General features: G+C 41.6%; 1 protein-coding gene across 2 annotated transcripts; it reads right to left on the reverse strand.

The window, feature by feature from the left end:
- On the reverse strand, window positions 1-24,645 carry PLCXD2 (phosphatidylinositol specific phospholipase C X domain containing 2). Of its 2 annotated transcripts, none has more exons than XM_064644117.1 (4): window positions 24,492-24,645; window positions 10,780-11,240; window positions 9,332-9,573; window positions 1-6,078 (listed from the first exon to the last, which is right to left on the reverse strand). In XM_064644117.1, exons 1-4 carry the CDS (start codon window positions 24,613-24,615, stop codon window positions 5,916-5,918), a joined length of 990 nt encoding a protein of 329 aa, XP_064500187.1. In that variant the 5' UTR covers window positions 24,616-24,645; the 3' UTR covers window positions 1-5,915. The 2 variants fall into 2 exon arrangements, with proteins under 2 accessions (XP_064500187.1, XP_064500189.1); XM_064644119.1 differs by lacking the exon at window positions 24,492-24,645 and adding an exon at window positions 19,541-19,635.
- Between the last annotated feature and the right edge of the window lie 259 nt (window positions 24,646-24,904).

Here is a 24,904-nt window from a genome sequence, read left to right on the forward strand (position 1 = left end):
TTAGCTCATGTTATACTTTTTATTTTCAGGATTAAAAACCCCAACAATATAAAGCAGAAAGAAACAGATGTGAACCCCAAGTTTATCTGCAGTTCAGGTGAGGCATCCTGGTTTCACAAAACTATATTGGACGGATGGATCAAGCACAAACTACCACAAAAGAGAACAGAAACTTCATAAAATAAAAATTCACCTGGCCCCTCTGCCCTTTCCCACAGTATAAATAATAATAAAAAAAAATCCATCTGCAAAATACATTTAACATTAAGAAAAAATCCAAGAACCATCAAAATTATTGTTATAGAGGATGTACTGATCAATACTTTTTTCAAAATTAAGAATACACTGCAGTCAATGTAGGTGAGATATCACAGATCTATCAGTGGGTAAAAGAAGTACTGTTTCAATGGACAACACAATATATTTTATATTCCTGAATATTTATGTAATCAGATTCAGCACACAGTTCTAAAGCTGACATTCCTATTCCAGTCGCTACAATTAAAAGTTTACTTGATTAGACTTACAGAGAAATAAATATGCTAATGGAAGTAAACACTTTAACAGGACAGACATACTGATTTAGTAGGACTGATTATTTTTAATACAAAATAGAGACTGATTTAACAACCTAAAACAAAGAGCTAATAGGATTACCATTAAAGGTGTGATTAAGTAAATCACTATACTCTTGCCACAGTTAGTCCTACATATGTGTCCTTAGCATAAAATGTATTTGCTCTTCACCATATGCTCTGGCTCTTTTATTCATCTGTTGAGTTAAAAAACAAGGCTGGAATAAGAATTTGTCAGAGAGAAAAGCAAAATAAAAATAATAATTAAAAAAAAAATCTTATTTTCCACTGCCAAAAAGAACTGCATTTTGAACCGATCTGAACTTTGAATGAAGTTTTGGGTCAGTTCTGTTCCTCACATTAGACAATTTCTCTGTGCTTAAACAACCAATGAAAATTTGCCTGAAGTTTTGTCTCCAACAGTGGTCCTCTGACCAAAAAATTTGCTTATTAGGGATTGGTAACAATGTGTTGAAATCAAGACAAAAGTCTTACTAAAACTTCATATGGACTTTGTATGAAACACTGCAAAGTCAAGTAAATCTCAAGTCCCACATGCTCTCTAGACTTCCATGGGTAACCCAATTTTAAATCAAAATGGCCACATCCTCTATCTACTGAAGTCCTAAACCCTGGACTGCTAGATGATACAGCAATGAACTCTGACACCTGAGACAGGTATGCAAAGAAAATATTTCCAAAGGCTTAGCCAGATGAGAACAAGATAAGCATCTTGGCAGAAGCCCTACTTCTGTTTGAGCCAGAAGTTCCTGCTCAAAAGCAACCTTACAGCATAGGTGCTTTGTAAACTCCAACATTCTAACTCAGTGCAAACACACCAGAAGACAGGAAGACAGCATGTGTTGGGAGCAAAGACAGCGTTTTCTCATTGTTCCTGTCTTCTCCAAAGAGTCCATTTAGCAGAATATGGGCCTTTTTGCAGTCAGCATTTCTGCTCTGAATCACAGAATCATAGAATTACCAAGGCTGGAAAAGACAAAGATCATCAAGTCCAGCACAGCACTGCTGTGCTCAGTATTAAACGATGTTCTCAAGTGCCACATCCACACACTTTTTGAACTCTTCCAGAGATGGCGACTCCACCACTTCCCCGTTCGGTCTGTTCTCATGCTTTACAACCCTTTCTGTGAAGAATTGTTTCCTAATACCTGATCTAAACCTCCCCTGGTGCAGCTTGAGGCCATTTCCTCTTGTCCTGTCAGTTGTTACCTGGAAGAAGAGACCAACCCCCACCTCACTACAACCTCCTTTCAGATAGTTGTAGAGAGCAATAAGGCCTCCCCTGAACCTCCTTTTCTCCAGGCTGAGCAACCCTAGAAGACTCCCATCTCACATCTCTCACTGCCCACAGCACCCTTGAAACATGTCTTGCCAGCACTGTCTCCAGCAAGATCCTTACCATCCCAGCAGAGCACATGCACACAGGTATCCCTTCAGTTCTTGAGATAGAACTCAACAGCAGGATTTTATTTTTATTTTTTTAATAACAAAAGAAAACACTAACTCCCAGTTTCACAGTTCAACATATTAGGACAGTAGTTCCCAAGTAAGAAGCCAAGAGATTGTCAGTCTGCAAAATCCAGTAGTGACTCCTTTCCTGTTTTCACCTACAAGGACACAGTAAGAAGCTAAGTAGTCACACATGTAACAACTATCTCCCTACTACTTCCCATCAGGGATACACACAGAGATCTACTGTGCCTCAAATGTGCCCTTGAATTGCACATGGCAGCAATCAGTGCAAGGAGAACAGGAATGCCACCAGTGTGCTTGGCATTCTGTGTTGCATATTAGGAAGAGAAAGAACAGTCATAAAACAATATATAAGTAACCTGAATCTATAATAACAAACCATACGAATAATTATTCAAGAACATGCAATTCAAATAAGTACTTTGCCTCAAGCAGCTGCTCTTTTCCTGGCTTTTCCTCTCCCAGCACCTACCAAGAAGTCAGAACAACTCTTCAGGGGGAGTTTTCTACCTAGACTGTTTAAAAGTAAACCCTACTGCTTTGGAGATATACAAGCAAGACTGAAACACTGTATTCACCAAATGTATGTCTACGTCAACAGCAAAAAACCCCCAGCTTTCTCCTGTGTTCATGTCAATCTTTATTTTCCTCAAGCTCACACATCCCTGATCTCACAGTCTGAATTGCTCACACTGACCTCAGGAACAGACCACTCAGAGTCAGACTATTGTCTGTGTGTCTCAGCATGAGTTGCAGCCACTGTCACTCACCTGCCAGACCTGCTCCACTCTACTGCCTGAAACTGGGCCAAACACTGCCACACCTTCCACGTGAGCACCTTCCACTACTGCCCTACTTCCTTGATCCTCCCTTCCTGCCCAGCTCACCTTTTAATTTTGTAATGCTGCAAAATAGAGTCCACAGCCCAAAGTTCAAGCCTAGATGAGCTCCATCTTTCAAAGCATGAGGAAGTCTGAAGATGTTTTGGTGTTGTGTCAGAGAGATAAGCCTGTTTGTTATATGGGTAGCTTTGCTCTGTGTAACAGAATAGAAGGGTAGTTCATATTGCTTAGGATGGTTTAGGACTACCCTAGGACCAATTTGAAACACCAGCACTAACATTGCCCAGAATATCCATGGGAGATATCCTGTCACAGACAAGTGTTATCTGCCAAGAGCCCAACTCACTACTTGAGACTGTCAGGTTTCTCACATTAGAAGCACAACATCAAGCACTGCTCTGAAAAGACACATGAGACTCTTCAGACAGGCCAACCTTACAGAAACGTTGTTCTCCCCACACACATACTTAACCATTAATCCTAAAGCTGTTGTCCATTTCTTCTCCCTCTGCTAACACTCTTAACACCTAACATGCCATTATCTATTTCAAGAGGCAAGAGCTAACAGCAAGTATGTTAAAGAAACTGCTGAGTTTACACTTAAAAATGTCTAACCAAAGCCCTGAGTTGCAACCATCCCGTTTCTATCCAAATAAATACAGCAGAAGGACCAATGACCCAGTCATTCCTGTGCATGCACAACACAAGTATTGGTTAAGTCCAATAAATCTCTTTTGAGGTAGATATATACAGTACAAAATACATTAAGGGTCAAATGCAAACATCATATTCACTTCATCTTCTTGCCTTGTCTTCCAGTTTTGCAGGAAACCTTGCAAACACATTATTTCTGCCTAATCAGTATTCAAGCCAGGTTTTTCTGAGTTCTGAGCTCTAAGACAATTTGCAGCTACACCACCACTGAAACCAAATCCATACACGTAATGCTATCATGGAGTTTCAGTTAGGGCCACAAGTAAAAGTAGGTTAACACAAAATACAGCTAAGGAAAATCCAGGTATTTTAAATAAATTTGCACACTAAACAGTGCTGTTCAAAAAAAGGTTCCAACAGTTTCATCAACAAGAAAAAAAAATAAAAACCTTCTGCTGGGGTTTTCAAAGGAAGTATTAAACTAGAAATTTGAGCTTAGTTCCCAAAAATTGATTTTTATCACTTGTCCCCTGTCACTAGAACACAAGAGGAAAGGAGAAAGACAGCTTGAGTGACAGGCAGCCCCCTACCCCCAACTCCCTTAGAGAAAGGATTCAGTTAAAAAATTCAAAGAACTCTAATGAAAACCATGCAAACAACAGATAAATCAGATTACAGTCTGCTCAGAATCCAGCCAAGGTTCACATGGAAGGTTTGCAAACCTTTAGATAAACTTGTCCCAAGTTTAGAGTTTGTGACAAGCAAGCAAAGAGGTTTGGGATTTTTCACAGCTGTCAGACCATGATGGAAGACACAGGATACAATAACAAAAATAATAAATCTTGAGATTCACTTTTCTTTTGAATAAAATATCCATAAAAAATGATCCATTCTATTATAAATAAGCTTAGAGATTAATACAAATTCATATTCAGTGAATAATTAGTGCACCAACAGTTGCTTTAGAAAGATGACTGAGCAGAGAAGCATCTGCTAATCAGTCATTTTTGTGCTTAATCTTTTTTTAAAAAAAAACAAAGGTAAACCAGACTGCAGGACTGCTATCAGCTAGTGAATTAAGTGCTGATAAGTCCCAACATGCGATTGCATTGGCGCAAACACACATGGTCACATCTTCTTGTGAACAAACAAAAATAAGCATGACTACAGAAAGAAGCAGCACTGACACCTGCCTGTGCTTCTATGACTATTGCTTACTTTGTCATAAGCATGTGAAGGTTGGAGAAATTTCTCCCCCATAGCTGTGGCTCTGTCTACAAGCACAACTTGCAGGTCCTATTTCAAAATTCATTGTCACATCACAAGTCACAGTGATTCAATATTTGGGCTTTATGCAGTCCCTGTCAACTCCAGTTCTTTGAATATCAAGTAATCCCCCATTTAGCCCACCTTCTTCCAGAGAAAGGCTGTCTGGGTGAGAAACTTTCCCCAAAGAAAAACTGAAGGATGAAAAAATCCGAGTAACCAACAAGCAAAAGAGAAAGGTTGTGCTGTACGTTCTCACATGTCCCAACAGGAATTCAGACTTGTGAGTTATAATCTTCAAAATCTGAAGATAGAAATATTCTCCAAATTAATGACAAAAGAAACACAAACAAAAAAGAAACAAACATGGTTGCAATAAATGTATTGAAGTATTAAAGTAATATAAAGAGGTCCAGAAGAAGCATTTGGACTCCAAAGAGGAAGAGTGGGACAAGCCTTCACCTCTCAGGCCCAAAGGACAGTTTGGATATTTAACAGTGTTAACAGCTTCCCCCTGAACAATGGCAATATTGTCCCTTCAAGTAAGTCAGAGGTAGTGTCTAAAACAGCATAATGAACACAGCAGCAGCCCCCAGCTGGGCCCAGCTATGCCTGAGGTGGCCCAAGAACAATACCATCTCAGCCAGCCTGGCCAGACTGCTACGGGATCAGCAGCAATCCTCGGAGTGAGCCGTGGTGATGGGAAACAAGCAGGATGCACACACAAGGGCACGGTGAGCCCAGTCACCAGGGAGATGCACCCTACAATCGGGTACATCTGCTCCAGAGGCCAGCCTCTCGTCGGCAGGCAGGGACTGCACCAGACGGCAGCAGATGTGTGCATAACTTAGTCAAACACTTAGCACAGACAGACACGCAGCAGCACTCAGACAGTACTTTGTTCCACTCAGGTCCACACATCACCAGGAGCGGGGACCTGGCTGTATGTGATGTCTAACCACGTTTCCTCTAGGACACTTTTTTTTTTTAAATGAATGGAGACTACAATGGGTTTCACTTGATAAGTAAAACACTGAGCATAGTTCAAAGATGTCCACTGATGAGCACAAGCAGGATACAGCAATCAGGATTTAGATGTAGATTCATCCTCTTCTAAAAGGAGGTCATTCAGTGCAATAACTGTAGCAGCAAAGTCAACCAGCTCCACAAAGTCCGAGGTAATTATGTTAACACCCATAACACCGGGCTTCTGTTCTTTCACCCAATTCAAAATCATGGGCAGGTTCCTAAAGAAATTGAAATAAAGAAAATTAGACACTTTAAAAGAGACACTTCTCTATACTTAACTCTACTTACTTCAAACACAACATGCCCTTTACAAAATATATTATCTCATGTCTGTAATTGGGTCCTGACTGCCACCAGCTGATCAGACGAGTGCTTAACATAGCACATGGTCATTAGCTATCAAATACTGGTCAGTCATCAATCCAAATTAGCAGGCATACAAAACATTTGTGAACTCTGTGTTCACTGAGCAGACTGTGCTTCAGTATTCAACGTTACACTACAATTTTCTCCAACCTGGTTTGTTTTCACCTGAGCATGTGTTAAGTCAAAATCTCAATTTCATAGCAGACTGCAGTGTAGCACAAAGCAAAGCTCTATCTGGCCTGAGATGCTCCCCTGCCCATTTCTGCCTCAGAGTCAGCAGGAAAAAAGTTGGAGGCAGCATTCTACAAAACTCCTTTCAGCTTCCAGACCCACAACGGGATCAGGGAAACCAAACCCAGAATCAGGCTGTCAGCTCTATAGGGGTTGAATGTCCTGCTATACATCACTGTAACCAGAGGAAGGTGAGGTGTGTCAGGAACTGAGTTAAATGGAGTTAGAAATTCTACTATGGGGAAAAATTTCAAGTAATTTCTTGGACACAGTGCAAGCCAGGAGTCTATACCAGCTTTTTTGCACTTTAACATGCAAACACCAGGTTTTTCAGCAGTTAGACAAATGGATAAATACATTAGTATTATTTAAATTAGTGCCATAGCACCCATACATTATTTGTGAAGATGGTAGACATGCAAATTAGCTAGCAGGGTGATAAAGAAAAAAACCACATCCACAAAAATTTAAAAAACACCCTACCACACCTGCTTCAGGAAAATTTTAAAAATCTTATCAAGAATCAAGAGAAAAAGAGAACTTGAGTGAAGGCATAATTACTGCCCCTGTCAAGGGACACATGAGACTTCTGCTGGCTAAGTGTGACTGTTGCACGTTTCTCCTTTAACAAGAGCTCAAGAACATTTAAATATTCATATTCAGGGCAAAATTTCCATATGAGAAGGCAGACATCTACATAAAATGCAAAGACTGATTTGCACATCAGCTAGCCTGTGTAAACGTACGAGCAATCATGCTTTAGCAAACGGCAGCATCTACTAAATTTTCAGTTTACTTCCAAACAAGGGGTAAGGATAGGGCTGAAAGGCAGGGATGGAGCGAAGGCAGGCTTCCAGCTAATGGTGGCTTACGGCCCAGATCCGTGCCAGGAGTCGCTTGAAAAAAAAACACGTATGTTTTAAAGCCGAAACGCGGTTCGATGCCGGGTGTAACCCGCAGACCGCAGCGGCTGCACCGCCCAGCCCCAGCCCGGCGCTCACCCCGCTCACGGTCCCCCAGCGCCGCCCAGTGCCGAGCGCCCGCACAGACCCGGAACGCCGGCTGGGACGGCTGGTGTTTTGCCAGATTAATGCCCGTGAACAGGAAGCAGACTGAAAATTCTGTGATGTATACCGCCACCTTACTTGACAGAATCGCCTGGGTTGGAAAGCATATTAAAGGTCATCTCATTACTACCCTGCTGCCACGGGGAGGGACACTTTACACTAGACCAGGTCGCTCCCAGGGATGGGGCATCCACAACTGCTCTGGCTTCATCACCCTCACAGTAAAAAATTTCTTCCTAATACCTAACCTAAACCTATTCTCTTGCAGTTTAAAGCTATTCTCCCTTGTTCTGTCACTACATGCTCTTGTATGAAGTCTCCCTCCATCCTTCTCCGTCCCTGGAGGTTTTTAAGATGAGGCTGGATGTGGCACTTAGTGTCATGGTTTAGCAACTGTGGTGGGAGTGGATCAAGCGTTGGACTTGATGATCTCAGAGGTCCTTTCCAACCCGTCTGATTCTATGATTCTATGATTCTTGTAGGCTCCCTTCAGGTACTGGAAGGCTGCAATTAGGTCACCCTGGAGCATCCTCTTCTCTAGGCTGAACAATCCCAATTATCCTAGCGTTTCCTCACAGGAAAGGTGATCCAGCCCTTTAATGATCTTCATGGCCTCCCCAATGGACTCACTCCAACAGGTTGATGTCCTTCCCATGCTAGGGACCCCAGAGCTGGACACAGCACTCCAGGTGGGATCTCATGAGTGGAGTAGAGGGGCAGAATCACCACCCTCAACCTGCTGCCCATGCTGCTTTGGATGCAGTCCAGGATGTGTTTGGCCTTCTGGGCTGCAAGTGCACATTGCCAGGTCATGTCCAGGCTCTCATCCAACAGTACCCCCCAAGTCCTTCTCAACAGGCCTGCTCTCAGTCAACAACTTACATCAGCAACTTTTGTGAGTGTGAAAGCACAACAATTGCTATTTTTAGAAAGGATTTTTAAAAAGCTACATTGACATTAACTTCAAAACAGTAATACTGTAATTAACTCTGAAGTGACCAATGAACAAGGAACATAAACTGGCTGCTGAAGATGTGTGTTTATCTCACTGCTTAGAAATAAGCTCAGTTCCTGATCGAATTAGACCAGTTGAGACCATCTGTACGAGAGTAATTTAAAACTTAATATCATTACAGCAAAATAAACTGTTAGTGACATCAAAACACGGAATATTAAATAGTGAGCCAGGAGACCAGATCCTATCAGGACAATTTTGCTAATTTTTAGCAAATAGGCTACAAGGTGATAATTCCATAATATTCAGTCATATGGAAATATTCTGGTCATGCTGTTAACACTATTAAGAGTCACTGGCACTCTGTGCTACTCCAAGTAAAACCCTCTTATAATGATCTTACTCATAGACAAAATAATTGTACAACAGTCAGTGGTATTAAAGTCAAATGGTTAATCTAATTTTTGGTAAAAAAGAAAAAACACCCAAGATAAAATATATGACCTGCCCCAGGTCATATATCTGTCCATTACTGATATTACTGGGACAGATTTGTACAGACAAATGCAAAACCAAATGCAGAAATAGCCAATCTTCCTCTGTGGCACAAGCTCTCCGCCCCCCCCAAGCCACTTACAGTTATATATATATATATACACACACACCCTGTCACTGTATTATTTTCATTGATTCTTTATTTTTAAGGGTTGCAAATATCTCTCACAAGCAACAAGTACTGAGCAAAGCAGCATCAAGCCTAAGCTAACATCTTGTGGTTTCTTGCTTACTCAGTGCTTCTTTCAACGTGAAACGTGGTAAGTAAAGAACTGAGAAATGAAGACAAGTCCTTACCTATGAACAAGTGTGTTCTTCAGACCACGAACGAGATGCCGTGCAATAGTTTTCACCCGAGGTGTGAGGATTGCTTGAGAAACATGAAAAGTCCCATAACGACTCCGTTCCTCAAGTGTAGTCTCCAGGAACTGCAGCAGTTTGTGCACGTTGGTTGTATTAGCCCACGGTGCTGGCATTTTATTACCTGGCCACAGGAAGGGGTATTCCTGATACAGAGGGTGGTGGTAAAATATGAGAACCTAACAGAACAAAAAAAAAAAAAGAAGAGAAAAAATAAACAAACAAAAAAATCACAATTATTATATTTTTATTTGAGCAGGATGTTGCACTGGCTTGTGCTCATACGGTACTGTTGCAGCTAGCATAGCAGTGAAAAGAGGACCAAGCAAAAAGAAGGTGCTCTCAAGTCAAGAGTGTCAGCAAATTTTCTGCACTATTGCCAAAGGAGACAGAGATCATTTTGGTGTAGCTGTGAGAATGGGATTGCTTCAGGCTTTCAGGGTCATCAGTTTACAATGACAGGTGCCAGGAGCATACTGAACTGTCTTTTGAAGAATTCAGCTTAAATACATTTCTAAGAGAATTTCAGATTCTTACCATCAGAGAATACTGTATCTGTACTTTAAGTTAAGAACTTTAGCAGTCTTGCCATGTTCTGAGTAACTCCTACTAGGTGGCTAAAGGGTACTGGGTCGAGTGGTGTAATGGCATTCTGCTGACACTTACAGCATGAGATGCCAAAGCTTTCTTGCTTTCAGTAAAACCTTCTCCAAATCAAAAGTCCATATTTTATGCCTTGTAAGGTGGTTCTCTATAAGAGGATAGCACAAAGATGCAATACTTTTAATTAACACCAACATTTACAAAACATTCATTTTGAGCCCTAACACTGACAACATTAGCTCAGAGGAATTCCTCAAAGCCCCATGTATTTTACAGTTTAAGAATTACAGCTGCTGCTGAAATTCAGCCACTGTTGAAACCCTATTCTTGGTTTGTATGTACACACGGGAGCAGAAAGAAGCATTTAACCTCACCTCTATAGATTTGGATGGCTGCAAAGGAGCTAAGAAATTCTGTACTCTACCTCAGTCACATTAAAGCCAGAAAGATGACAGTTAATCAAATCCTCACCAACACAAGTCTGCAATACATGCTCTTCCAGAAGAGAAAACCACTTGTGAGGAACACAAAGCTCCAAGGATATATAATTTAATTTAACAAGCATGCTTGGGAACAGGACACAGACTACTCACATCATGGACAAGGGGATACCCTGCTGCACATAAATGGAGGAAAACATACACACTACATAAAGGAGGCCCTAGTGGGCTTTAAATTGACCATCAGCATCATCCTTGGTCCAACACCTCTGAGTGGGAACTACACTGTTTTTAAAATCTTAACCTTTTGGGTTTGAAAAACATTACACATCCTTTCCCTACCTGGTGCTTCTTCTCCCACATGTACTGTAATGTCACGTATTCCACACATTCAACAGCACAAAGTTTGGATTCAAATGCTGAGTGGATCCTGTTGATCAAGAAGTGGTGATGGCCGTCATCCATGGCATAGAAGTGATTGAAATCCAAGAAGATTACTTCCTTGGGGTGCTGCTCAAGGAAGGTATTAATCTCCTTCAGCCCATCCCATACTTTGATGCCAAACAAGCCATGTATGAAATAAATCTCTTGTCCTATTTCCCCAGGTTTGGAAGATACACGAAGATCAAAGTAGCGGATCCCACCTTCCAACTGCTCTTTGAAAGTCAGATTTTGAGTCACTGACCATTTCTTCATGATCCTTCTAACCAAGGAAATTCTGGCCAAACGTTTGATGGCTGTGGCTTGGTCTGGTCCCACAGGAGATTTCTCATCAACCCAGTAGCTGAAAGAATCATGTGATCCTGGGGAAAAAAAGCCAAGAATAATTAATTTTAGAAAAAATGACTATGCCAAAACACATATATTCATGTGCTCTGTAAACCGAACAAAGTCCTACATGTATGGCAGGATCACAGAAGAGTTATGCTCAAGTGTGAGCCTTTCAGACTATCCTTTACATCTTGGTTTTACCTGACGCTACAACAAGAGCTGTGCATAGGGTTCTCAGCTGGGAGCTCACACAAGAAAACAGTTCTAATTTCAGTGCACTCCGAAAACCACAAGACAAACATAAGTGGGTAAAGAAGAACTTCCCTCTAACCTTCCTTCAATTTATAAACTACCAATCAATCTTCAAAGCTTTCCCAGAGCCTGGTAGATCACTGATCTACAATGAGACTTCCAGCTTCATTGTAAAAACCTGAGACTTCAATTTAATTCTACCTGGTAAATCCAATTACGACCTAATACAGCAGAGTTCTTCAAAGAGGTATCTTTATTTGTGTGATGGACAGAGGCATCTGCACCTGCACAAGCCTCAAGATAGTAAATAAATGATTAGTAGTTTGAACAGTGGGCAATGATTGGCTGAACTTAGAGGTGGAACCCTTGAGTACACCACATTTACTGTGTGTGTAGATACCAAGCTCATGTTAAATGAGATCACAAACATGTCTTTTACCTGGCAGTGTCTTTGAGTGACCAAACATATGGTGAACAGAAAACTCCTCAAAAAAAGACGACCAGCAATCAAAATCACCAGTCCATGCCAAAATAATGACAGTCCAGCAAAGCTCCTGTAACACTATCTGTACCTTGGCAGAAAAACTGCACCTCTAGCATAAAATTTTTGCTTACTAGAAAAAACCTCCAACTGAAAATTCAATGGTAAATGGAAACAAACCTGAATAACAACAAAATTCCTTCAAAATAACAGCTTTGGAGTCAATCAAATATCCCTACCCTAGCCAAGTCAGTAACAGAACAAAGAGTGAGGGCAGTGTATCTTGGCCTGCACTGTACCAGAACAGCAGAAAGCAAAGACAGGTAGAAGTTGATCCACCAGACTGAGGTTTACCAGGGATTTCTAATCATTGACACCAGGCACCAGCATTCTGGCCATGCAGCTGCAACTGCTGCAGGCTCACCTTCCCTGTGAAACCCCAGACAGAAAAAACACTATAGGAGCTCTATCAGCCCTCCTTCCCTTTCTCTTCAGCACAGTGGAAGAGTTTGCTCATTGAGCCAGACCCCCACCCAACCCCTGCAGACCCACTTGCTGAAGTACAGAGAAAGCATCTTCACCACCAGTAACAAGGAGCTCATATCCCAGCTGCCCCAGGAATACAAGGACCCTGCACCATGTTGCTGGCATCTGCATTTTCTAATCGTGCATGGCCTAAGCTTTTCTAGCATGGCTATGCTTTTCTAGAATTTCCTTCTCTACCTCAGTTTGCAACTCTAAAAAGTCCTACCTTGTCATATCCAATTTTAAGATGAAATTTGAGGCATCCATAGCCTCTTTTACCCAAACCTTTTGTATATAAGGGGTCACTTGAAGACTGATGCATTCCCTGTGATGCAAGGTCAGAGCTACAAACAAGATTATGATCTCAATTGGATTATCCCGTCGGCATTTTTTAATCCAGATGGAAGAACAGACTGTGCATAAACCAAACATCAGTTGCCAACAACCTTAAATGCCCTCTGTCTCCATGAATTTCAACTAGTTCAAAAGTAATGAAAAGGTACCATGAAGATTAGTTTTCAGGCTTTACAGATAACCACTAAAACTAGTTCTGACCAACTCTTCATGAATTCTTTACAGCCTTGTAAAATTGTGCCTCTTATGGTTTTCCATTCAGTCCTCTAGAAACAAGTGACAAAAGAGCTGGTTTTAAAAGATGCCATCTTAAGAAGCTATTTACTACCTGTCACAGTAGACTACATCAGAAAGTAGCTGTCAGTTTTGGAGTGAGAGGATTTTCTTTCCCACCTCCAAACATGCAGACAAAATACAGGATCAAACCCCAAACAAAATACAGGATCAAACATTTAGTGAAGACATTTCAGAAGAAGCCATGTGAGGTCTGGCTCATGCAGCAAGCTGTAGCTTACAGATGTTTGAGTTTCAGACACCTTCCCATACAGCAGAATGAGTCTTTCAAGCTTCCATAATATTTACAAAGTAGACTTCAATCACATGGGGCTTGTCTTCTGCCTTGGAATGAGTCACTTGGCACACAGGAATCATGGGGTTTTTTGTTTTTCACTGTGAATGTGTTTGTTTGGTTGGTTGGTTTTTGTGTTTGTTTTTTTTTTTTTTTTAATGATCTTGATTTTATCTATTTTATTTCTTCCTCTGTTTAAGTCAATGTAGAAAATTGTTTGACTTTCTGGAATAATGACATAAGAAATATTTTCTTTTTATTCTAACTAAGACAGTGCAGCAGTCTAGAGATCTGTCTATAGGAGTCACTCTCACCATTATGCTCCCTTAGACTGATAAATCTGACTTACAAAGGAATGACAATTTTATCTGGCCACAGATATATCGTTGCCAACTTGGAGTTATCTGAGCAAATCTGAATCAAGAAACAGCTTGTTTTCTTAAGTCTGATCACATACTTTACAGCTACAAAAGCCTTTCCTTTGCAAATTGCCACATACAAGGTGCATATAAGGACACAAAGAGCAAATTTGCTCTCTACAGTATCACATTCTATTTACAGCACTAGAGAGCAACATGAAAGAAAATGAGCCAGAAGCACATTGCAACTTTTTCAACACATAGTTTAAAAACTGCACTCCTTAACAGCAAACTAAACTATATGTGACATGCTTCTATAGTTAGAGAAGATCCTTTTAACTCTCTGCCCATGGTTCTGCTAAAAGTCTAAGAAATGGAACTTTCACTTACAATGAATTCAACAGGCATACCTAGAAAAAAAAAACAACCAAGCAGAACATGAGCTGGAGCATTTGAAAAACATGCCTTTCTTTTGGCAGACCACCTGTTGGTAGCAGACCACCTGCTAAGGAGGACAGGGGAACATCCTCAATTCTATTGAACATCATCAATTCTACTGATCATTCTATGGTCAATACTGAGGCTGGAACGACAGCACAAGTTCAATTAGTTTTCAGTGGTCATTTAAGAAGGCCAGCCACCACTGTGAGAAATATCTAGGCCAAACCTGGACCCACAACATTTTTACTCCAGGGAGAGAAAACCAAACTGAAGCAACAGCACTGGATGCTCGTTGGGCTGTGGGGTAAGAGCAATGTGGGGATTCACATCATCCACCAGGCCCTTCTTTAATTTAAGATCACTGTGATATGTTACCAGCTCAGCCACTGCCTTTTAATATAGCTTAGCTGTGATGTTAAGTACATGCTAAGCCGATTGTATCATGAGGTCAAAATAATCCCTGCTCTCCTTCACTCTGCTCCTGAACTCCATCAAAGTGTAGCCATTCTGCAGCTATGGCAGAAACCAGGCTGGTTGCTGATACGTGTGATACAGCATGATTTCTTTTTGAAAAAGCATAAACTAAACCAATCCAACTCTGTAAAATTTAAAAGGCAAAGGCTAGAGCATATACCAGAAGAATGGAGAAGACTAGTCCCATTTTGTTAGCAGTTCAGTGTAAGAGCTGCTAACCACATTCTCAACTCATGTCTAACACAAGGATGTGTGAAGATACTCAGATGCTGTACAGTGACAGCAAGACAGGGCTGGAAGTTCCTGGACAGAGCAAGTGCCACAAAACTCTCATAGCAATGTACATAGGAAAGTCTTTTTCACATGTAAAAAATCCTTCACGATCTGTGTTCCCCACCACATAAACAGTGTGTGTCACCTCAAATTATTATGGGCACTTTTCTTTGGAAAAACAACCGCAAGAATTCTTGAAGCAAGACATTTCAGATGATACCTACCTGAAATATAAATAACATCCCATACTGATTCAATAAAGCTATTCCTTAAACCTTTTGACTGTGAAAAAAGTAACCAACAGAACCAGGTATTTATAACCTCCACCTTACACCTTGAAAAGTCAAAAGGCAGAGAAAAGTCAAGAAACGTGGTCTTCATTGTCCTTTAGGTGAACAGAGGCCAGAAACCCAGTGTGAACTGCCTCCAAGGCACGTTCTTGCACGTGCAGCACACATCTTTCTGAGTTACTGTCGATGAGACCGGATTAGCATTCAGATTGCAAACCTCACTGAGCTGTTCCAGTGACACGGCACCAGTCTGGTGCTCAGCCCTTCCCGAAACCAAGTCAGCCACAGAAAATGCAACAAAGTGATGATAATTTGCCACTTGCTTCCAACTGGCTGAAGATGCACAGCATGAACCAGCAGGCATTAAATTCAATCATGAAAGAGATTGCACATTCAAAGACAAAAATTAGTGGACTGCTAATCAGCTGGCAGCTCTTATAGACAACAGCTGCTCTACCTTGGTTTCAGTTCTTTCATCTGACAAAGACTGGAAGTTTCAAGGAAAGCAGTCACATCCCATCGAGTGCCCAGATATTTAACTATCAAAGGCTATGATACAGCTAGAATAAAGAGGTATCTTCTAGATGCCAGACTTAAAATTATGGATAGTCCTCTTAATTTTATCCCAGTAATTACAAACATGGATTAATTTTTATTTGTATCTTTAAACATCTTTTTATTCTCCTTATACTGATTTCTCAAGTTAATTGTACGTTAAACAGATCACTTCTTAATTCAATTTGTATGTTAAATAGATTGTATTTCACTGTTCAGATGACTTTTTTCATTGAAGCCTCTCTGCTAATTGTTAGAAAGCAGCTGTTTATCATCACATCTGCAGTAAAATCTACCTTTCCAGTCTGTTGTGTCTATTTGTCCTGCTGCTTAGTCACAGATAGTCAAATTAACCCACGGTGTAGCTCAAACAAGTGATACTCATCAATAGAACATTATTAAGCATCAAATTTCAACACTTATTAGCTGTATCATTTGATATTATCTTTTGTTTCCACATAGTACTTTCTGCATATCCTGTTGCAGCAAGAGGGATAGGGATGAGCATCATCTCACCAACCTGTGTCTTTCTGCAAGCGTGTAAATTTACCTTCATGGGATGTTAAAAATATGACTCTATGGCATGTGAAGTGCAGAGATCTTCCAACATATAACATACTTGTGCACTGCCAATTACTTCAAAACAAGACAAAACCACCCTTTTTTTGCGTACAAGCATGTCTACTAGCATACTGCTGGTCTCCCTCGTAGCAAGGCTGTGGACTAGTCAGAAGCAGCACCTAAAGACACTTTCTGCAATAATCTGGCTTACCAAGAAACAATAAGTGAAAGCAGAAGGGCAGGAGTTTAAATAGATCAGAATAAATTTGGATTCATCTTCACATTAAAAGAATGTTATTGGGATGAAAAGCGCAAGAAAACCTCTTGTGTATGTTAAATGTGCCTAAGAACCAAGGTCAAGGTAACATTCCAGCCCCCTAAAAGCATTAGAGGGTCACTTACGGACACAGAACCCCCCAGCTGTAGTGACGCCAAACTTCTTAGCACAAGCTTTTCTCACTGGACGAAGTACATTCCCCACACGTTACAAACCACTGCACACGACATGGCATAGCAAGCATTACACAGCCAAGACAGCCAGAAGCACAGTAATCAAGTTTCAAAAACACAGGATGTAATTGCCAGCAAGTTAAGGCTATCCCACAAACGTTCCTCTAAAACACATGTCCTGTGTGCCAAAACTGAGGGAAAAACGGGACAAGCAAAAGTGCCTCTCAAAGCCTAGAAGTCCACAGGATTCAGGTCATTAACAATCCAGATCTTCTAATCAGAAGATTAACATCTTAAAAGTTCATCACTAATGAAAAGCAAATCAAATAGTTCATATTAACTTGCCTAGCAAAAGGAGGCAAGGCAGAAGTAACAAACATCCTATTGATAATTATCTAAAACTATAGAGATGAGTGTTTATATTTCAACAATCTGAAAAGAATCCTTTGGTATTCTTAATGCAGTTTCATTAGGAAAGACAAATCCTGGTATAGACTAAATCCTCTTAGGAAAACTTCCTCTCATAGAGGAAGAACTATCCTGATTTCCCACTGCTTCTTTCAGGGTGGGAGGTGAAGCGGGGTACAACAAAAGGGGCATAAAGAGAGCTTAAAGACAGCTTAAAACTATCTTAGACACAATGTCACAGGGTAGTTTGCTTTTCTTTCCAGCCAGGAGGAATCCTTTCGGCGCTGGTTGGAGTTATTGGCAATGAAGTTTAAGGTCATTTAGTAATGATTTCCCATTTATCAACAACCGCATCTGTCTGCATTGGGAAACCAAGAAAGCAGCAGTACATCTCTATCATTTCAAATCCTGAATGGATCTAGCTGCTCCTCTTCAGTTTAGAGTCCAAAACTCCTGATTTCTGACCATTCAGAAACGTGTGGATCAAGGGCTCGTTCTCTTCTGAGAAGGCTCTAGTGAAATTCTTTCTTGTTTTCATTATATGGTAATTTTCCCTCTTTTAACATCTTTTCTGGAAGAGCAGGCAAACTGGAACTTTCACACAACATGGAAAGAGAGCAACAAACATTTATATCAACATTATGACTAGTTTTCTCCATTTGAAGTAAAACTTTGGCATGTTCTGCACTCATTTACCAGACACACAAGTCACTCTCTAGGGAACAGATCTTAATAAGGAAAAGATTTATTTTTTTTTATCAGGAAAAACTAAGACCTTGATATACATTTCAAGAACATTGGTTTTGGCTAAACAGATGACAGAAGTCTTTTAGAAAGAGAAACCCTAAGACTGGCTTTTCAGGGGAACTTCTACAAAGACTCAGTGTCTGCACACCAGTTCCTCACACAGGGACACACAAAAAGAATACTTGGTTACTTAGGAATAGTGCAACGTCTTCCACCGAATATTCTCATCAGTGTAACATTCCTGATAATTTAATAGACTCTCTAAAAACATTTGAGATTCGCTGTTACAATCAAGTAGACTACCAAGGTAATAAAAGAGCTTTTCCTTTCAGAAGTTCATCCTGAAAATTCTGTATTTACAAATCATACCCAACATCACCATACTTAAACGGATGCTTTCTTCTAATGGTTACTACCTGATTCATTGCTACGTGCCAACTAAATTGGGAAGGAAAACAGAGCTTGGTGCATCAGAACAAATCTTACATTTCTTCCCTTTGAGTTTTAACCCAACAGATGGCCAGCTCCGCTGATTCAGTGATCCTTTTAATTAGAACTCCAAAGGAATACTGTTTGGGAGGAGCCTCAAGCTCACCACCACTTCCCTCAGCTCATGCATCCAGAGCACACACCAGCCCATGAACGAAGAAGAAAACCACAGCATTAGCAAGTTCAGCAGCTCACCTCAGGGTCACGCAGGCAAAGAGAAAAAACCATCAGATGTAGTCAGAGCCTAGTGACCAGCTTCTTTTCAGAACCGTATCAGTTCTGCTTGGCCAAGTCAAATGCAGGCAGCTCATCGTGCTCTTGGTGAACACTCGTGCTGCCAGGATAGCAGAGCTGGCCAGTTGCTGGGTGGGAGATGGCACTCCTGGGCAGATGCACAAGGCCTCACCAGCTTTCCTGTGGCATTCCCCATGTGCCTGACACATGAGGACAACAAGCACCCAGCAGACATGCTACAGCATCACTCAGTCACCCACAGCAGCTTGTCATCACAGGAAACACCCCTCCATGCCTTGTATCACCTCCTTTAACTTAACTATGGGCTTGGCCAGCAGGACTGCTCCTCATTATGACTGCCTACTAGCTGTATGTGTAAAGCTTTGTTTTCCAGGGATGATCATTTCATAGTACTTTGATCATTTAGATCAAAACCAGGAGGCTTCTTACTCAGGCTTTTGGAGTGAGCTTCCCATAGAAGGGCAGAAACAGTGGCATGTTATAGTAGTGAAAGTTTTGGCCACAGTCATACTGACACTACCATGAACAAACTATAGGAAGTTATTGTATTCAAAGTTGGTTAGAAAGTTAAGAGTGTATGTGTCATAGTGGGGAATTAGGCAGCATGACTAGTGCTGTAATTTGGAGCAGCAAGCAAAGACTTACTATTTTAGAAGAGCCACCTCCCCTCAGAGATCAGTGAACAGTCAAAGACACTTAAGTATTTCAAGTCTCAGACATGATCTTGTTTTAGCCATATTCAAGCCAATAAGATTTTCTGCTAAAAAAAAATGCTTCTGGAACTGTAAAACTCATCTTTTCTGTCAGCTCTGGTTACCTGCCACCCAGCATCCCACAGGAAACTCCTTACCCATCATCCAACCTAATGCTGACAGGAATAGCTCCACATTCCAACTGCTCTGCGTGACTTAGAAATGAGATCCTGGCCAGCCTTCCGCATGGTTTCTGAGGAAGCAAGAACACACCAGCTGGTATCACTAGAAGATGACAGAAGAGGCTCTGTGCACGATCAGAAGCTGCAGGTGAAGAGCTGCCCCCCTCTCCCTGGAGAGGCAGCTTGCCCAGCCAGAACATTCCGCACCAGCAGAGCACCCTGCTGAGCATGATGCTCAGTTCTAGGTGTACCAGCATGTGAAAAACTGGCTTTTGGTGGCAAAAATTTCCTTACTGTTTCAAATCAGCCTTAGATGTACAGAATTTGACCTACAAGACAAAAATTTACATTTCAAAGTTTTAAAAATGAAATTTTCCATTTTTCAGCTCTCTTCTCCAGTGACACCAATCAAACCAATCAAAAAGTTCAGATTCAAATTAATTGTTCCCCACCTAAGCTTAATTTTTACTAATAGCATGTGTTTCACCCAAACTATGTGAAAGAAAATATAATCACCCATATATTCTACATACAGCCATTCAACCTGTTGTTCTTTCCTTTCTACATCTGCAGCACCATGACACATCAAGCTAACCTTCATGTTCCCTTGGGACACCCACATGCTCCAGCACCCACACTGGGGCTTGCCCAATTCCATGAGCAGCTGTTGCAAGAAGCTTTTCTGGCAGAAACCACTTCTCAAAAAAACCTAAACCCAAACCAAACCAAAAAACAAAACAACAAACCACCAAAAAAACCACAAACAACACAAAAACTCAAACCCTCTAAAATCCCTCTAAACCATCATCACCACAGAAGACATTTCCATCAGGTTAGCTTGCTGAACACACTCATTTGTACTTGAAGGGGAAGAGGAGGGAAGGCAGGGGACAGAACACATTTTTGATTACCTTACTTATATTTATGAAAGGGCACCCATAACTGTTCTGGAGGTTCCTGCAAGGAGCAGTGGATCCCTAGCTAAGTCATCATAAGCTTTCTCTGGAAGACAAAGAAAGAGAATCAGCATGGGGGAAATTCCCAGCTAACCATCCTGCCCAAAGCTGGGAACCAGTCGGGGGATACGGGTTGATGCAAAACTGTATACCTATCTGTTACATCACAGCTCTTAAATATTCAAAGCTGGAATAAGAATTAAGTAAATGCATTATTACCAACACCCAAAGGAAAACCGAATTGCCTGCTCTTCTGCTTATCACATTCATCCAGCTCCTTGGAGGCTGGACTGATAAAATGCTCAATAAGCAAACACTGATGGCTGGCACTGAACATCCACTAGACTGCCCTGTTGTCTCAAACCAACAGGTACAAGCTTATCGTGACCTCACAAAGTGGACCTTGACACAGTGTTTCATCTGTAAAAGCTCGATGAAACAGGAGAATGGTGCTGCACATCCAGATGCTGAGAGACTTGAGACTCTAGCACCTAGTTAATCAAGACACTTGCTTAAGAATTTCTGCAGTAGTTAAAATGAATCAGTACAAACTGTACAAACCACAGTGCAATGAACTGTCAGCATGCAACTACAAGCAAGGATAGTTGATTTACTTCAAAAGCAGATCAGTGAGAGCGCTCCAGATTCTTCTTGTGTTCCATTTCTCAAAGAATAAATAAGAAAAATAGCTGATGCAGATCAACAGATGATCAAGGAAAGTAATAAGTATCACAGTTGTACATGATTTCATAAAATTCTTTAAAGTAAACCAGCTTGAAATTAAACAAATACCATACAAATACCCCGCCAATGGTCACATCCACAATCAAAATGTTTAAGAGTTTATTTTTAAACTCACATTCAAAGAGGATTAGTGGAATATAATTAAGAGAAAACCCTCTGGACTTTCACACAGGGTCACCACTTGTTGAGAGTGGTTATTTTTGTTGACTATATTGTACGGTTGTAAGTTGATGACATTTTAGTTACTTGATATTTGGCAATTTCTTATTGCAAAAGATCCCCCCCCTCATGACATCACACATTTCTGGGATGAGACTACACTAGTGTAACATTTTGTCTAGAGTTTTTATCTAAAAGAAATGACAGAAAAGCCCAAATGTGGGAACAGATGACACAAACTTTAGAGAATGACCTTGAATTTTCCAAATTCTCTCTCCATTTTGAGCACAGAGTTAAATAAGCATGTAAACACACTGTATACATTATGAGGTACCCATCTTCAACATCATTTGCTACCCGTTGGTTCTAAGGGCTGAGCAAAGAATGACCTTCTCTGCCCTCAGGTAACATGTTTCACACCATATTTAATAGCTCATGGAATCCCAGAATAATGTAGCTTGAAAAGGACCCCCAGGAGTCACAACTACCTTTTCTAAAGCCACTGAAAACAAGCAGCTCCAAAAGCAAAAGCTTTGCAACAAATAAACAGCAGAACTCTATGAAGATCTCCTGAGCATCACACAAGAGACTTAAGACTTTGCCACTTAAAATACCACACCATAAATTAAATCTAAGATGTTACTTTACTGTGTATACTATAAATTCTTTCACTTCAAATAGCCTCATTATACCATCATTTTGTCCTTTTCTAAAAAAAATAAAAATAGAATGTTATTCTTTGAATGCTGCAGTTCTTCTAAGCGCAAAAAGTATAAAAGAGTGTCATGATTTTTAATGCTGACTTTATTTCAAGTTAAAACAGGTTTTAAGGTTTCCACTCCTAGAGTTCCATCTCTGCTCCTATGTACAAAGAGTGACTGGGAGCAGGGAGGGGAAAACAAACTAAAAACAAAACCCCCAAACCAAAACCAGCTGAGTCCATCATTCCAGGGGAGAAACACAAATGCATCAAGAGATGGACAAAAGCAGGCCACACAGGCATTAAGCACAAACAAAAATGCTTCTCATTCAACCTGAAGCCTACCTTTCATCTCCCTTTTGAAGATAACACTGGTCTCCATTGCTATTCAGCATCTGTAAATAGATGCCTCAACTGCAACCTGTATTATACAGTCCTTTCCTTGCACACTACTTGCACACCACCCTGGCTGTCAAGAAGGTTGCTTTGTCAAGCACCACATCAAAAATCCACCTCAGCAAAATAATCATTTGACTAAAATAATATTAAAAAAATGTTCCAAAACATCTTCCCAAAATGTCTTTTGCCTGCTTACAGGTTATATAACGTATATACAGGAAAGGGGTGGGAAGATACACCAACCTTGACCATAAACAAAGATATAAGCATTTTCAAAAAACCCCACTACTCATTTTAAAAGCATCATGGCATTACTGAAACAAGAACTCATTTCTTTGGTTTCTCTGCTGCAATACTGGTTGCATGATGTTTGCAATAGACAGACAGCAGCAATGCACCCTAATGCAATCACAACATTCTGCTCAGTGTGTAGCCTTTCAGTGGCTACAGCAACAGGAATTTGACTTATTACAGTTCACTAAAACAGAGAAGAATTTCTTTGCTAGAAGTTCCAAAATATGCTGACACTTGAATTTTATATGAACATTCAACTTCCTTTCTCTCCCACTTCTGTTGAGCAGGGTCACATAAAACGTTTTTGCTACTGTCAGGGTAGGAAAGGGTGCCACTTTTGACTGAAACTTGGCATTTCTGCTGTTCTGCTTCAGATAACAGCAGTGACTGCTGTGGTACCTCACAGGAGGTGCACAGCCTCTTCCTCTACTTGCTTCATGAAGGGGACAGGTTATTCCTGCTGACACAAAAAGTTACTCTGTTTCTAGGGAAGCATCTCCAAAAATCTGCTATATAGAATCAATTAGGTTGGAAAAGACCTCTGACATCATCCAGTCCAAATTTTGACCAAACACAACCATGTTAACTAGACCATGGCAGCAAGTGCCATGTCCAGTCGTTTCTTGAACACATCCAGGGATGGTGACTCCAACACCTCCCTGTGCAGCCTGTTCCAATATTTAATCACCTTCCTGTGCAGAAATTCCTCCTAATGTCCAAGGCACAGCTTGAGACTATCTATAATATAACACATATCCAAAGTGTTTTTCAAGCTAAAGCACTAAGATGAAAACCAAGCCTCTACCAGTCTAACATCGAGTATCAGAATGAGCTGACACTGTAGCCACCCCTAGAACCTTCCCTACTGACATCTACAAGTAATAGTATTTTTTGCCATTTACAGATGGAAAGTCAGCTTCTTCCTATGTAAGTTTCAGGTCATCTGTTGTTGTACTCGTTTATCTATCTGCAAACCAGAAGTGGTGAGGCTTACTCTTGCCAATTTTAATAAATTAAACTAGAAGCTCTGCACAGGAGCCAGGTGTTAGATATTTTAAGTTTATATAGAAAATTTTAGGGGGAAAATTTTAAAAGTCATTACAGTATTTTAGTGTCTCTCATGTAAGACCATACATTAGGATATTTCATGATCATACTACACTCTTTTTTTTTCCCCACCCCTAACAAATCATGCTTAGATTCTGCTATAGAAGAGATATCATAGAATGGCCTGGGGTGGAGGGGACCTTAAAGATCATCTAGTTCCAAGCCCCCTGCTATGGGCAGGGATACCTTCCGCTAGAGCAGGTGGCTCAAAGCCCTGTCCCAGCAGACCTTGAACACGTCCATTTGTTGAACCTCCAGCTGTTCGGGTCAACGCAAACCAACCTTCTTCCCGACTTGATTCCAGCCTTACTTAAACAACCTGAAAAACCTTAAGGAGGACCTCCAGAGGCCACAGCTACCTTTTTTAAAGCCAGTGAAAACAGCAGGTCAATGGGTTCGCTTCTCCCGGCTCTATTTACGTTAGATTAAGCCCTCCTTCCCCTGCTGCAATGGACAGGGATTCTCTCACCCCGAGCGCTCCCCTACCAGGGACGCGACGCCGCGGCCGACAGGCGCCTCCCCCCCAGCGCCAGCACCCGGCCCCCGAACACCTGCCCGACCGCCCTACCCGGGATGGCGAGGTTGGAGAGCGGGAGGGCGCGCAGCGCCGCGGGCAGGGAGCCCATCCAGTCCGCGTTGCCCTCGGCCATGGCCCCCACGGCCCCGCCGCGCCGGCGGCCGCGCTCCCTCATCCCCGGCCGGGCGGCGCGGCCCAGCCGCCACCGGGGGGGCGCGCGGGGCCCGCCTTATGTAACAGGGGAGTGACGTCACGGCGGAGCGCCGGCACACCATTGGCTGCCCACCGCGCGCCCCGCCCCGGCGCCCGTGAGGGGCGGGGCGGGCTTGGGTCCCGTACCCACGGAATCCCGGGATGGGGCAGGACGGGGCGGGCTTGGGTCCCGTACCCACGGAATCCCGGGATGGGGCAGGACGGGGCGGGCTTGGGTCCCGTACCCACGGAATCCCGGGATGGGGCAGGAC

Source organism: Pseudopipra pipra, chromosome 2 (assembly GCF_036250125.1).
Source record: "Pseudopipra pipra isolate bDixPip1 chromosome 2, bDixPip1.hap1, whole genome shotgun sequence".
Lineage (NCBI taxonomy): Eukaryota > Metazoa > Chordata > Aves > Passeriformes > Pipridae > Pseudopipra > Pseudopipra pipra.

Bases quoted from the DNA above. Each gene is read 5' to 3' on its own strand.
- PLCXD2 (XM_064644117.1), bottom strand. From the start codon at position 24,615: ATGAGGGAGCGCGGCCGCCGGCGCGGCGGGGCCGTGGGGGCCATGGCC. The intron at 11,241-24,491 runs GTAGGGCGGTCG...TTTTTTCCCCAG, and splicing joins CTCCAACCTCGCCATCCCGG to GATCACATGATTCTTTCAGC. The intron at 6,079-9,331 runs GTAAGGACTTGT...CAATTTCTTTAG, and splicing joins AAGAACACACTTGTTCATAG to GAACCTGCCCATGATTTTGA.